The sequence below is a fragment of the Aegilops tauschii genome, chromosome 1 (assembly GCF_002575655.3).
Source record: "Aegilops tauschii subsp. strangulata cultivar AL8/78 chromosome 1, Aet v6.0, whole genome shotgun sequence".
Lineage (NCBI taxonomy): Eukaryota > Viridiplantae > Streptophyta > Magnoliopsida > Poales > Poaceae > Aegilops > Aegilops tauschii.
This window is the reverse complement of record NC_053035.3, coordinates 87,453,697-87,466,935: the sequence shown is the minus strand read 5'-3', so window position 1 is coordinate 87,466,935 and position 13,239 is coordinate 87,453,697. Positions and strand designations below refer to the sequence as shown.

The window sequence follows — 13,239 nt, the reverse complement described above, 5'->3', positions numbered from 1 at the left end:
TTGCAATGCTTCGAAATAAAGCCTAGGGTTCATACTTTCACTAGTGCAAGTTCTCTCAACAAGGATAACATAATTAGATTATATAACAATCCCTCAACATGCAGCAAAGAGTCACTCCAAAGTCACTAATAGCGGAGAACAAACGAAGAGATTATTGTAGGGTACGAAACCACCTCAAAGTTATTCTTTCCGATCAATCTATTCAAGAGTCCGTAGTAAAACAACACGAAGCTATTCTTTCCGTACGATCTATCCTAGAGTTCGTACTAGAATAACACCTTAAAACACAAATCAACCAAAACCCTAATGTCACCTAGATACTCCAATGTCACCTCAAGAATCCGTGGGTATGATTATACGATATGCATCACACTCAGATTCATCTATTGAACCAACACAAAGAACTTCAAAGAGTTCCCCAAAGTTTCTACCGGAGAGTCAAGACGAAAACATGTGCCAACCCCTATGCATAAGTTCACAAGGTCACTGAACCCGCAAGTTGATCACCAAAACATACATCAAGTAGATCATGTGAATATCCCATTGTCACCATAGATAAGCACATGCAAGACATACATAAAGTGTTCTTAAATCCTTAAAGACTCAATCCGATAAGATAACTTCAAAGGGAAAACTCAATCCATTACAAGAGATAGAGGGGGAGAAACATCATAAGATCCAACAATAATAGCAAAGCTCGCGATACATCAAGATTGTGCCAAATCAATAACACGAGAGAGAGAGATCAAACACATAGCTACTGGTACATACCCTTAGCCCCGAGGGTGAACTACTCCCTCCTCGTCATGGAGAGCGCCGGGATGATGAAGATGGCCACCGGTGATGGATCCCCCCTCCGGCAGGGTGCCGAAACAGGGTCCCGATTGGTTTTTGGTGGCTACAAAGGCTTGCGGCGGCGGAACTCTTGATCTACGTTATATTCTGGAAGTTTGGGGATAAATAAGAGGTGTTGGCGTCGGGAACAAGTCAGGGGGGTCCACGAGGCAGCCACGAGGTAGGGGGCGCGCCCTCCATCATCGTGGTGGCCTCGGGACTCTTCTGGCCCATCTCCGATGCTCCGTGGGCTTCTTCTGGTCCAAAAACAATATCCGTGAATTTTCAGGTCAATTGGACTCCGTTTGGTATTCCTTTTCTGCGATACTCAAAAATAAGGAAAAAATAAAAACTGACACTAGGCTCTAGGTTAATAGGTTAGTCCCAAAAATCATGTTACGTTTTGTCCACAAGCGAATGTTCGTGTTCTCTAAGGCCTTCCCCCCGCCCTCCCCCCCCCCCCCCCCCAACCACCCCATGAGTGGGGACGGGTATAGTCCTCAAAAAGAGGTCGCTAGTTTGCCGTTTCAAAAAGAAAAGGTAGCTACTCCCTCTGTTTCATTGTGTAAGATGCTTTGACACAAGAGAGTGGTAGTTGACTGTTCACCGTAATCATGCACAACTGACCAGGTTGTTGGCTATTAACTTTTACAAAAAAGTTCACGAAGTGTTAAAAAAATCTTAAATTCAAAAAATAGTTAGAAAAATAACAAAACCATCACTTTATTTATTTATTTTGCCTAGGTTGTCCATTGCATTTCTCAAGGCTTACAAGGCAAATGGCTCTGGTTATTTTGTTTTCCTAGAATGCTTTGGCTTAGTAAAGCAAAACGCCCATGCTCTTTAATTCCTTATTAGGAGATGTCAAAATAGTTTCATCTCTGTTTTGATGTTTGTTAACTGGATCAATACTACTCTGTTATTTCTCTGCCTAAGATATAAGTTTCCTCTTAATTATGGACAATATTAGAGGGTTTCCATGTTGTAACCCTCATTGGTTTCTGATTGGAAGGAACTGGGAGTTCGGGATGCAACGGCGTTTTGGGCTTGAAAACAAGAAAGAGACACCTTGGTGACTATAGTTCTTGGCTTATTTTCTCTGTCAGTGACCATCCTCTAGATAGTCTCTCAGGCTCACGCTTATATACAGGTAAAGAAAACTGTCGCTGGAACCAACACTGACAATCGCAATGCTAGATGCCCAGGAACTGGTCGTCATACAGTTTGTGTTTTACGTTCTAGTGGATGCTGCCAAATGGCAGTGACACATGGAAGGAGTGTTTAGGTTTATGAGGGGAAAATGCACTGATAAAAACCTTTGGTAATTATATTTCACCGAGGAAAAATGTCATCTTGGACAAACAGTTATAATCTCGGACAATATGTAAACAATTCAATTTGCATATTTAGGAACTCACTGCACAATTTTGGAACAAGATGAGAAAAATCTGTAAACTAACATCACAGTAAACAAAATCGCAAGATGCTCAAAAATAGATTTACTCTGACAGCATAGTCAGAATTCAAGTAGGAGAATGGTCACACAGAGCTCAGTCGAAACAAGAACTAAAAATACACTGGAGGGTCATGTTATTCTCCTCCCCTCAAAAAATCCTCTTCCCCTAGTGAAGTGAAATAAAATGGAAGAATAATAAACGTACAAGAGATAGGCATCTCCAGTCTTTAACATGTGCATATATAAGAACAAGGCGATATCAATATTCCGAACTGATGGATAACAAGTTGTCCATAAAAGATAAATGTACTTGCAACAAGAGATAAGCATCTCCAGTCTTAAACGAAAAATAAAGAGGTGAAAGTCCAACCAATTTCAAACATAGATAATATACCCTCACAGTTACCCCACACCCAGAGCTAACAGGTGACCATAATGATTAGCACTAGATGCAGCCGATACATCAAATACCTAGACTCATTCATACAAGTAAGCATTAGCCACTGGAAGCTGTTGCTAGGTGTTGCATATTCTCCATGGCTAAATTTATGAAGACAATATAGTTCCAGCAAGGTCAGTGACCATCTGACGGCCATTCCGCAAAACATGGAACATAAGGTACAGCACCATTGAATGTTTGGTAAGTGCCAATAACATGCACTTTCTTGCTGTCCATATCATATGAGATAGCCTTCCCCCTCCGGTCAGCAAGGAAAATCAAATCACAATCTGGATGAATTGCTAAGGGCTCCACATATTTGCAACAATTCCTTCCAAACAGTTCTGAAATGTTAACAGTATACTTCAAGGCCCACTTTGCACCACCATAATCCTCAAGAGCCCAAACTGAAAGTTGGCAAACATCAATATTATCATTTATAGACCAAGCATACAATCGTCCCTGAGACTGTCCAATGAACGGATAATCAGAGCTGTCTCGCATGTTGCCTGGAATATCAATTTGCCCCCAAACCTTCCCCTCTGTGTCTACTGTGACTATTGAATATTCAGTGGTCATCAAATGCAAAGTACCATTCAGGAAGACAGGAAGACCAACAGGAGCCTCATCAGTCCAACCAGTCTCCACCGTAGTCCATCGTCCAGTGTCTGATGAGTAGATTGCCACTTCTGTGAAATCCCAAGTGTGTGTGAGTACCACGAAACGGGAGGGGACAGCTGGATCGAAACACAAATATTCTTCGACTTCTTCTTCGTCTTCGTCTTGCAATTGTATAGGATTAGGAGGCAGCTCGGCCCACTTCTTGGTCGCAGGATTGCACACGACAAGATTGTACTCAAATTCCTCAACATAACGTGATTCCCAGTATTTGCAGAGAACAAGGCCACCGCAGCACTGCTGGGGGATGAGAAGTGTAAAGCTCTCACGCAAGAAAGAGAGAGAAGGGTCGACCAGGGGCTGGCCTCTTCCAGACAAGTTAATGAAACAGGGGCCGATGCCATAGTTGCGGAGGAAGAAATCTACCATGGTCTTGGGTGACCTCTTGCGGATGTCGGGGTCAGAGCAGAGGGCAAGCCACGGCTTGGACACACACTTGAAGCGGCACAGTGACTTGTAGGGCACCCGGGACAGGATCTCGACAAGGGGGCCCTCAGGAAGGCTCCCAGCAGGGTGTTTCTCGTGCTCCTGCTCCTGCTCGTGCTTCTTCTTCTTCTTCTTCTTCTTCTTCTACAAATAATAGAGAAGGACGTTTAGATTCCTGATTCCCTTTACAGAAAAAGGCTTTCGCCCTGCTTTATATATATAGCAACAACCAACATACCAATCGATACAAACCACAACACAACATACCCACACCCACACTCACCCAAGGCCAGATACATAGGTGCCAAAGACCTTCAACAACAACACCCCACACAACTCGAAGTAGACTACAGATCGACAGTGCGCATCACTAAGGAGCCGCCGGAGTCCTTCCCGGAGAAACCTTAAAGAGGTGAAGTTGAATGTCGACGAACCGTGAGCTCCAAGACGGTGCCCACCGAAGCGCCGCCACCACCCAATCCAGTGATCCAGATTTTCATCCGGAGCACGACGAAGGGAAAGGAGTAACCACAAGGGAGACTTCAGGAAGATGACGACGTCCATGTGTGCCGCCTCCATCGGCCTAGCCAAAGCCAGACATGGTTTTCACCCTGGCAAGCATACTCCACCTACACCGCCACAGAACGTCAAAACACCAACCACCACGCCGCCCACGCGGCCATGGACGCTAGTCGCCTGCACCTAAGCCGCGAGCTCAGCCCACCAGCACCGCAGCTCCCACCACCCGGGCCGCCGCCCGGGGAACAAGACACCCCGTAGGCCCTCCATGGCTGTGAACAATGACAATGTGCCGATTGGCAATCTCCGACCGCCGACAAAGCCGCCAGCGACTAGAACAACCAGATCTATCAGGGAGCCACCAAATCGAAGAAGAGGTGAAGCGGGAGCGGACCATGTCGATGACCGGCACCCCTGTCGGTGACGGGTGGCCCGACCGCATCGGCGCCACCCACCACTCCCACCACCTCTCCCAGACGTCACCCTCCTACGACACCCAACCTCGACTCCCGGCCTAGATCTGCATCTGGCAGGGACCGGCCACACGCCCAGCGACGTGAGGTGCCCGAACCGCCACACCCTGTTGCCGCAAGAGGACCCAGGGACCTCCACAAGAGTAGCTCGCCAACGGCCAGATGCCGGAGCATGTCCTGCAGCCGCCGCGAACCGACCCGCACCACCACCATGGACTGCCACCACGTCATTGCAGCCTACACCCACGCAGTTGCCAACATGGCTGCTGCCAACACCCCGCGCCGCACACCGACGCCTAGGGGCCAGATCCGAGAGGATCTGACCGGAGACCACGAAGGCGCCCACCCCCCGATCTGGAACCACCCGGCCCCCGCTGGGCCCTGCGCGACACCAGCACAGCCGCACCACCAACCCTCCCACAGCGCCCCTGCAGCTCCGCCGCATCCACCCACCACCACACCACCGCCTCACTCCGCCGTGACCTACATCCGAGGGATGTGCCCCCGCGCCCTTGGGTGCCCGCACCACCCAATCAGCCGACAGGGCTTCACCCGGCGGCTTCCTCGAGCGGCGACAAAAGGGGAGGATAGGAGGTATGGCGATCCTGCCGGATTTGGGGCTCCGTCCGAGTCGCCTGAGCGGGTTCCCTTTCATGAATCAAAGATTGGAACAAGAAATAGGCGGTAGAGCAAACCTCAGAAGCTACCAGAACAATGAGGGGAGGCGGCGGCATAGGATAGGACGGAGCGCCCTCGTCACGGCGACCGGTCGCCAATGGATGGTCCTGCTCCGTGCAGCCATGCTCACCTCCTCCTCCTCCTGGCGGCATCGACTCCTTGGCTTGGGGATCAATGTCCCGAACTCTAGGGTTTGCAGTGGCGGAGACAGGGGGACCAGCAGGGGCCCTGGCCCCCCCCCCCCCCTAAGATTGTTGTATTAAGCCTAATATGCATGCTAATAGATGTACAATGGTTGCAAAAATGATGTATTCTTATGAGCTGGCCCTCCCTTGCAGGGATTTACTACACTTGGCCCTCCTCATACTATATTCCTGGCTCCGCCACTGAGGGTTTGGGAAGGGGAAAAGTGCGTGAAATTCTTGCTTATAGAAATAAATGTAGGGAAAAATAAATTACTTTCCTCCAATTTGTTGCGAGTTAGATTGTATGACGGTCAAATAGAAGAGAAAGAATTACCATAGTTCTTTTCCCAGATTTCATTGTACTTATAACATACTCTTTTCAGTTGACTGATAATGCTTCCGCTTTTTCCAAAAAGGAGAAAGTTAAAAAAAGTAGGAATTGATTACGACTGATAAGCAATGATGATGATTGATTAGCATTACAGCTACATGTTTTGAATCCAGGCCTTGGACAACAATTTGGTCCATTGCAATTCCTGAAAAACGACACGATCATTAATATTTTTGTGAACACTTGTATTTACAAACCATGCTTACTCATAAGAATGTGATACGGGTGGCTGAATAAAGGGAAATGGATAGAAGCTAAGTAAATTCTACTCCCTCCATTTCTAAATATAAGACCTTTTAGAGATTTCAATACGGACGTATACAGACATATTTTAGAGTATAGATTCACTCGTTTTGCTCCGTATGTAGTTCATGTTGAAATCTCTAAAAGGTCTTATAATTATGAACGGAGGGAGTATATCTGGTAGGAACCGGATCCCTACCAGGGCATGGTCTCAGGTTGTAGGGTGGAAGGAGGGATGGCGTTGAGAAAGGCGTGGCCGCCGGCGCTGGGGCGCCGTCATTGCGTGCGCGCGCGAGAGAGAGAGAGAGAGCGCAGGGGTTAGGTCTCCCGGCTCCCAAAACGGGTCCTTACACGAGTTTATATAATCCTGCTAATAAGATAATTGGGCTAAGCCCCTAATAACAATAAGATAAACTAGGCCACAACTAACTGGGCTAAGCCCCTAATATGCCGGTCATAACAATATCAGTATCAATATATGTTGTTATCCTATGCAAATTCTCCCTAGTACATGCCCACAGTTATTATAAACAAACAATGTGCTAAACACACTTAAATATATAAATATTTGTAGAAAGGAAACTCATGTTAGTTTAAGCAGCCCATAGTCAGGGTAGAAATGTCTGATGTAAACTAAATGAGTAGGTATGCTTATACAATGGAAAATTTAAATAGAAAAAATTGCATACTGATAATACAAAAGAATCACATTTGCTGTAACAAACCTTATTAAGCCAACATAAAATACACTTAAGAAATCTAGACAACTAAAAATCTTTATATACCATAAAATGGACCATATGGTGGTAAAACATAAATCTACATACCAGCAACATTGGTTGGCAAACCCAACATCCTTCTTAATTGCAATATAAATCAAACAAAATGAACTTTATTCTGTCAATAGTGTCTGAGCCTAAAGAACAACAGTGCACTTCTGAGAACAAATACTATAATTTAGTAAAAAAATGTCAGAACGTACCAAATTATATAAATTTAGTAACTTTATTCTGGCATCACACACCAAATTATATCAATCTCCTTATTTTACATACGCCTCTTATTTTGTTGTAGATTAGTAGTCCAGATTAAATTCAAGCCGTTAAAACTTGCGTCCACCAGATAGATGGTTAGATCTTTTTCTTTTTATTCGATAACCATTAAATTTTCTAGGGAGTCTCTAAAAAAATAAATCATAGGGATGCAAACAGTGACGGGCCCAGAAACTTCTCGAAAGCTGAGGAAGAACACAAATTAAGGTGCCTAAGATGCTAGTTTTTTCATAAAAATCACCGTATTAATCAACTAACATAAGACATGAGAGATCCTAAATTAGTCCCTGGATACAAATAAAAAATATGATCATTCTACAATTTTTACAGCAAGGTATTAACTTTCATGAAATCCTATGAAAAGAAGAGGGTTAACTGGGAAAGAGGTAGACACTCACTAATACTGAAGCACATTCTCTGTCAAACAAAACACTTCAGCCATCTGAAATTAATATCCTTGAGGCATAACCGCAGGAACCAACAAATTTAGAAAATTTGAGCCCCATGGCCATCTGTATGCAAAGAGAGAGAATGTGAAATAAGTACTCCCTCCATCCCAAAATAAGTGTCTTAACTTCAGTGCAACTTTGTACTAAAGTTAGTACAAAATTGAGATGCTTATTTTGGGACGGAGGGAGTAAAATCTAGTGGTTAGTTACAACTTCACTAATTAGTCCCTTCACTTTCATTCTGATACCTTGTGAACCATTTTACGGAAATACATAGAAACAGATCAGGAATAGATAGTGAAAATGATAAGTCTCTTCACAGAAAAATTGAATTCATAGTAATTTTGACGATCGTCAGGGTGAACTTCTATATGAGAATAAAAGAGCTACAGCTGCACTACATTCGACACATAATGGATTTACTATTTGCCTAATTCTCAAGACAATATCATGGCCACAGTTCCATATTGGTCCAAAGTCCAAACTACCAATGCATATAAGTTGAGTTATTTTGCGGAAACTAATGCATGCACATGATTCTATTTAGCATTCAACATGCCGTGCAGGTAGGAACCCGATACAATTTTTCCACCTTAACAAAACAACCTGCAAGGTGATCAAAACTACCAATTTTCCACGTCTCTTGCTTTTTATGGGAGCACATATAACAATTTGATTATACCCTTCCAATTATGGTTGTCAGTACTGTCACCCTGACAGCTGCAGAACCAGGGAATAGGAAGCTAAAGGAGGCCGAGAGCGGCACCAAGGGAAATGTTTGAATAACAAGTGGGCCATCTGAGAGTGTCTTGTTCATTTGGGCTTTCAGCCATGTAAGTGTGAGGGCCTGGTGGGCTGAGTGTGTGAAAATGTACGAGCTATATATAAGCTAGACCGTTGGCTGGATTTGGCAGCGACTAAATGAAATAGCTCACATCACCTCCTACCTCCTATCTCTCTGGTTTCTTCTTCTTCCCCAAGTATCCCCTTCTCGATCCGAAATCTGAGCGAGAAATCCTCAGTAAGGATATGACAATGGTAGATGATAATTATGAGTATAATCCGTTGATTCCGTTCCACACTGAGCCAAATTACTACAGAAAACTGAAAATGTATGTTATGCCATTTAGCATATATGTACTCAAGACTTGCTACACTCGTATAGTATTACAAAATCTCCACATTCATCTAAATAGAAAATTCCAAAAAAAAAGGTGTTGGCCACAAATTTAATGGACTCTTATGATTATGAAATGACAACCAATGGACTCTCTTTATCTGATAATGTTTCTTCTAAAGAGATGTTAAGACAAATCAAGTCGTGCATGGCATATTGATCCAAGCCTAACAATCCATAGAGACAGATTCTTTTTCCCGAAACCAATCCATAGTAATGTTTTCCCGTATTGTTATCAATATTCAATAGAGCATTCACCTTCCTACCTGATATGCTACTTGGTTCAGAAAAAAAAATCATGAATCTTTTTTCACCCTAGAATAAAACAACCTCCCAGGTGATCAAAACTAACGAAATTTCCTTTATCTTGCATTTTACTGGAGTTTTATATGCCAACTGGATTGGATCCTTCCTAGCATGGTACGTGATAATTATGAGCTTAGGCTGTCCACAGTTGATTTTGTGCCAAATATAAGAGAACAAACATGGCATGTTTCATCACGATAAATACTACAGAAAATTGAAAAACAACCGTTTCTGCCATGTAGCATATCTGAACTCAAGTATGGTACCCTAGTGTAGTATTGCAAGAGAGAGAGAGAGAGAGAAAGAGAGAGAACACAACACAGACTCCCCTCCTCCTCCCGTGTCGTCCCCGCGGGCGACCGAGGGGAAACCCTAGGGCGCCGCCGGCCGGGGACCCCTCCCTCCATCTCCTCCCTCGCCGCTGCCCGTTCGCACCGTCGGGCGTAGCCCGTTTGGTGCTGGCGGTGGCGGGGATTCATCTCTCCTTGCTCGGGGGGGGGGGGGGGGGGGGGGGGGGGGGGGGGGGGGGGGTGGCATGGCTACACGGTCCGGCGACGGGGCTGCTGGTTTGTGGTGGTGTCGTGGAGGGCCTTACCGTGGTCGACGCACTCATGGTGGCGGTGGATCTGACGTGGCGGAGGTGCAGGTGGTTGCGGGCGAGCTGGATTCCGGCCAGATCCGGCCGGATCTGTCGCTGGGGGCCCGGCCGGTGGCGCGGGACGAGGGAAGGGGCTCATCATGGTCGGGGCTCCGGGTGGGGGCGGCGGTGGTTGCCAGCCAGATCATGGTCCCGGCATGGATGTGGGCTGCCACGGCGTGGTGGTGGCTCATGGCGGTGGTCTGGATCATTTCACGGCGGCGGCTGGTCATCTCTGGCGGCGGCCCGTCGGTAAGCGGCCTGGGTTGGCCTTCGATCTCTGTCCTCATCGCCCGGGCGCTACCTTCGTCGAAGGGTTGGCTCTTTCCAAGCTGCAGTCCATCGTTCGTCTCGCGCCCGGTGCTGCAGGACTGAGCTCATCTCGCACCCGGCAGCAGGACTGAGCTCGTCTTGCACCCGGTGCCGCAGGACGGGTCGATGGAGGCCATTTTGGCCGGCCTATTAGGTCTCGGAGTTGGGAGCCGCTCAAGTTGGTTGGGGTAGCGGCATGCCTCGGATGAGGTGGTGTCAAGGTCTTGGATGCCGGGGCGGTGGCCCTGGGGATGGTAGCGCGGTGCTCAGGGGTAGAGCCCATGGCTCGGTGCTGCCCGGTGACCATGGCCGTGTGGGTGGCGTGGTTGCGGGGGTGTGGCGTTCGGTGGCGGTGACTGTTGGCAGGGGTGAAAACCTGTTCTATCTTCGGACGGACCGGCGGCGGCGAAGCTCGTTCCCTTCTTGAAGGCGTCGTCGTGGCTCACATTGCCCATCGTGTCACTCCAGGGGAAACTCCGACCCTCGGGTCGGGCGGGTGCCGGCGCTCCAGTGTCGTATCCTTCCTGAAGGCGCCGCCTTGAAGCCCACGGTTCGTCGTATGTGGCTTCATCTCTTTGTGGTGGCGTGTTCACGGTCGAGAGCCCCGGCTGCTCTTGTAGTGTTCGGGGTGGTGTTGCTGCGCTCAGCGCCTATGTATCCTGCCTTGGGTGTGTGCATGTGTTGTGATGGCATGTGTTTGTACCAGGTGTTGATGATCGTTGCTTTATATATAAAGCGGGGGCTAAAGCCTTTTATGGTAACACATCACAGCCCTGAATATAGAGATACAAATAGAAAGTTGGCACGTAAGAGAAGTATCAATAAGGTAGAAGAAACAGAGTGACATAATGATAGCTGTAATGTATCTATAAATTGATTTGGACTATAGTTCATCTAGAGGAGTCATACAGAAGAAGCAAGCCAAGACATACCGAAATTCCGGTAGCTCAGGATGGAAGATTTTTCTTTCGGAGCACTCCTGGACAGTTTTGACAGGTTAATTTCATATGGTTTTCGCATGTAAAAGTTCCAAGTAACTTGACTATTTAAGAAAAGACATGACCATGTGTTGTGTTCTCATATGGGACTGTATGTAGAAGTGGAACTGCTCACAAATAAGAACATGGGCACATGTGGATAGAGATGAATAAATCCTGTGATACAGGGGCATACATGATCAAGTAGAGTTAGCAACAGGTCGGTAGGTCGGTTCATATGTGTTGATGAGGGTCAATGAGTCCACAAATTCTACATGGAAAGATAATCTGGAGCAATGAGTCACAAAAGCACCCAGCCGTCAAGGTGCAGAAGAGGTGAACTTGCATCATACTGGAAAATTTTCTCACCAGAAACAGATATAATTTATCTTCTGCTGAGAATGAGAACAGAATGGGATCTATCCCTCGACGTGGCCACTGACGGAGGCTACAATTGATTCGGAAGCTGCGTTATTCCTAATCAACTGAAACAAACACAAATGCCCGAATTAATAGACCCCAGCCAGGATGAACAGGCAGAATTAATTAACCTAGCCAAGAGCAATTGCTGCTGGAGGTGCTGCTCCCGGAGTAAAGAGGACGACGGGAAGGCATCATGGGACGAAGCAGCTAAAGTGTGGGGAAACCGAAACGTATACCTCCACTGATCGCCGGCGGCGAGTGGCGCATTTCGGCGGATCAGCTTCATGGGACAGCCGCAGGCGCAGCGCCGCGTCGCGGAGCCTCTCGCGCCGTCGCGCGCTCGATGGGACCCTACGGCCGCGTCGCCCGCCCTTCGCCTCGCTGCACATGGCCTCGCCTCGTCCCCCCACCGTGCGACCGCGTCACGTCGCCTCGCCCGCCACCGTGCGACCGCATTGGAGTCGCCCGCCGTCTCGCTCTTATATTTTCGGAAATACTAAAGTCCGAACTTCAGATTTATTGGATTTATTTTATTTTTTGCGGGGAGATTTATTGGATTTCAGCCCGAACGTCTTCCGAACCACTTGATTTTTTGCACGAATCTTAAAGCGGCAAAAATAGCAACACACCGGTGCTTTTTTCCGTTCGTGAAAATTGCGAGCCGCCGCGAATGCCTTCACTCTCTTTCTCGATGCCCTTAGGGCATCTCCAGCGGCAACCCGCAAAAAAGTTGGGAAGATCACTTTGGATGGGCCGTGGCTCGCTCTCAGCATCCGCCACACGTCACGCTTTAAATGCTCCCTTTGAAAAAAAATGTACGTGTTTTGGCTTTTAGATGATTCTTTCCGGGGTTTTCCGGTTTCCCCCATGTTTTTCCTAAGATTTGAAAAACAAAAAATGAATAAAAACTAAGCTAAAAACGTGTTTTTTTTCTTACGTGAGAGACACGGTCGTGCCTCTCGCAAAAGGAAAACACGTTTTTTTTCCTTCCGTGAGAGGCGCGGATTCACCTCTTGAATGCACGGACTTGCTTTTGTGTGTGCCTCTTCAAAAAGGGAAAAAACGTGTTTTCTTTTTTTCTTTCACAAGAGGTACGGATTTGCTTTCGTGAGAGGCACGGTGGTGCTCCTCAGAAAGGGGGAAAGTGTGTTTCTTCTCTTCCGCGAGAGGTATGGATTTGCTTCACATGGAGGCACGGAGTTTGCTTCGCAAGACGTACGACCGTGCCTCTCCGAAAAGGAAAAAAATTGTGTTTTTTTTCTACTAGAGGCACGAATTTGCTTTTTGTAGAGGCACAGATTTGCTTTCGCGAGGGGCACGGTCATGCCTCTCGGAAAGGAAAAAAATGTGCTTTTGGCTGGATTTTTTCATAAAAAAGTTTGTCAAAATCTATAAACATGGATGTAGTTTTAAAGATCTCGATATGATGAATCCAAAGATGAAACGGTTCAAGATTTGAACACGAGTTTTGAGAGATAAAACATTTTAAATAAAGGAATCTAAAAAAACTCGTAGGTTGCGACAAGTGGCGCAAATAACGGTTACATCGCCAGTAAGGAGAAGGAACAATAACGGTTACATCAA

The 13,239-nt window shown here is 46.6% G+C and overlaps 1 protein-coding gene across 11 annotated transcripts; it reads right to left on the bottom strand.

Moving 5' to 3' along the window:
• Positions 1 to 2,509: 2,509 nt before the first annotated feature.
• Positions 2,510 to 11,299, bottom strand: LOC109752806 (F-box protein At5g49610). Of its 11 annotated transcripts, XM_045232930.2 has the most exons (5): positions 9,902 to 11,299; positions 8,771 to 8,826; positions 7,773 to 7,886; positions 6,023 to 6,224; positions 2,510 to 3,977 (listed from the first exon to the last, which is right to left on the bottom strand). In XM_045232930.2, exons 4-5 carry the CDS (start codon positions 6,044 to 6,046, stop codon positions 2,865 to 2,867), a joined length of 1,137 nt encoding a protein of 378 aa, XP_045088865.1. In that variant the 5' UTR covers positions 6,047 to 6,224; positions 7,773 to 7,886; positions 8,771 to 8,826; positions 9,902 to 11,299; the 3' UTR covers positions 2,510 to 2,864. The 11 variants fall into 11 exon arrangements, with proteins under 11 accessions (XP_045088865.1, XP_045088862.1, XP_045088861.1 ...); XM_045232927.2 differs by lacking the exon at positions 8,771 to 8,826; XM_045232926.2 differs by lacking the exon at positions 9,902 to 11,299 and having other exon boundaries at positions 8,771 to 9,802.
• Positions 11,300 to 13,239: the final 1,940 nt, after the last annotated feature.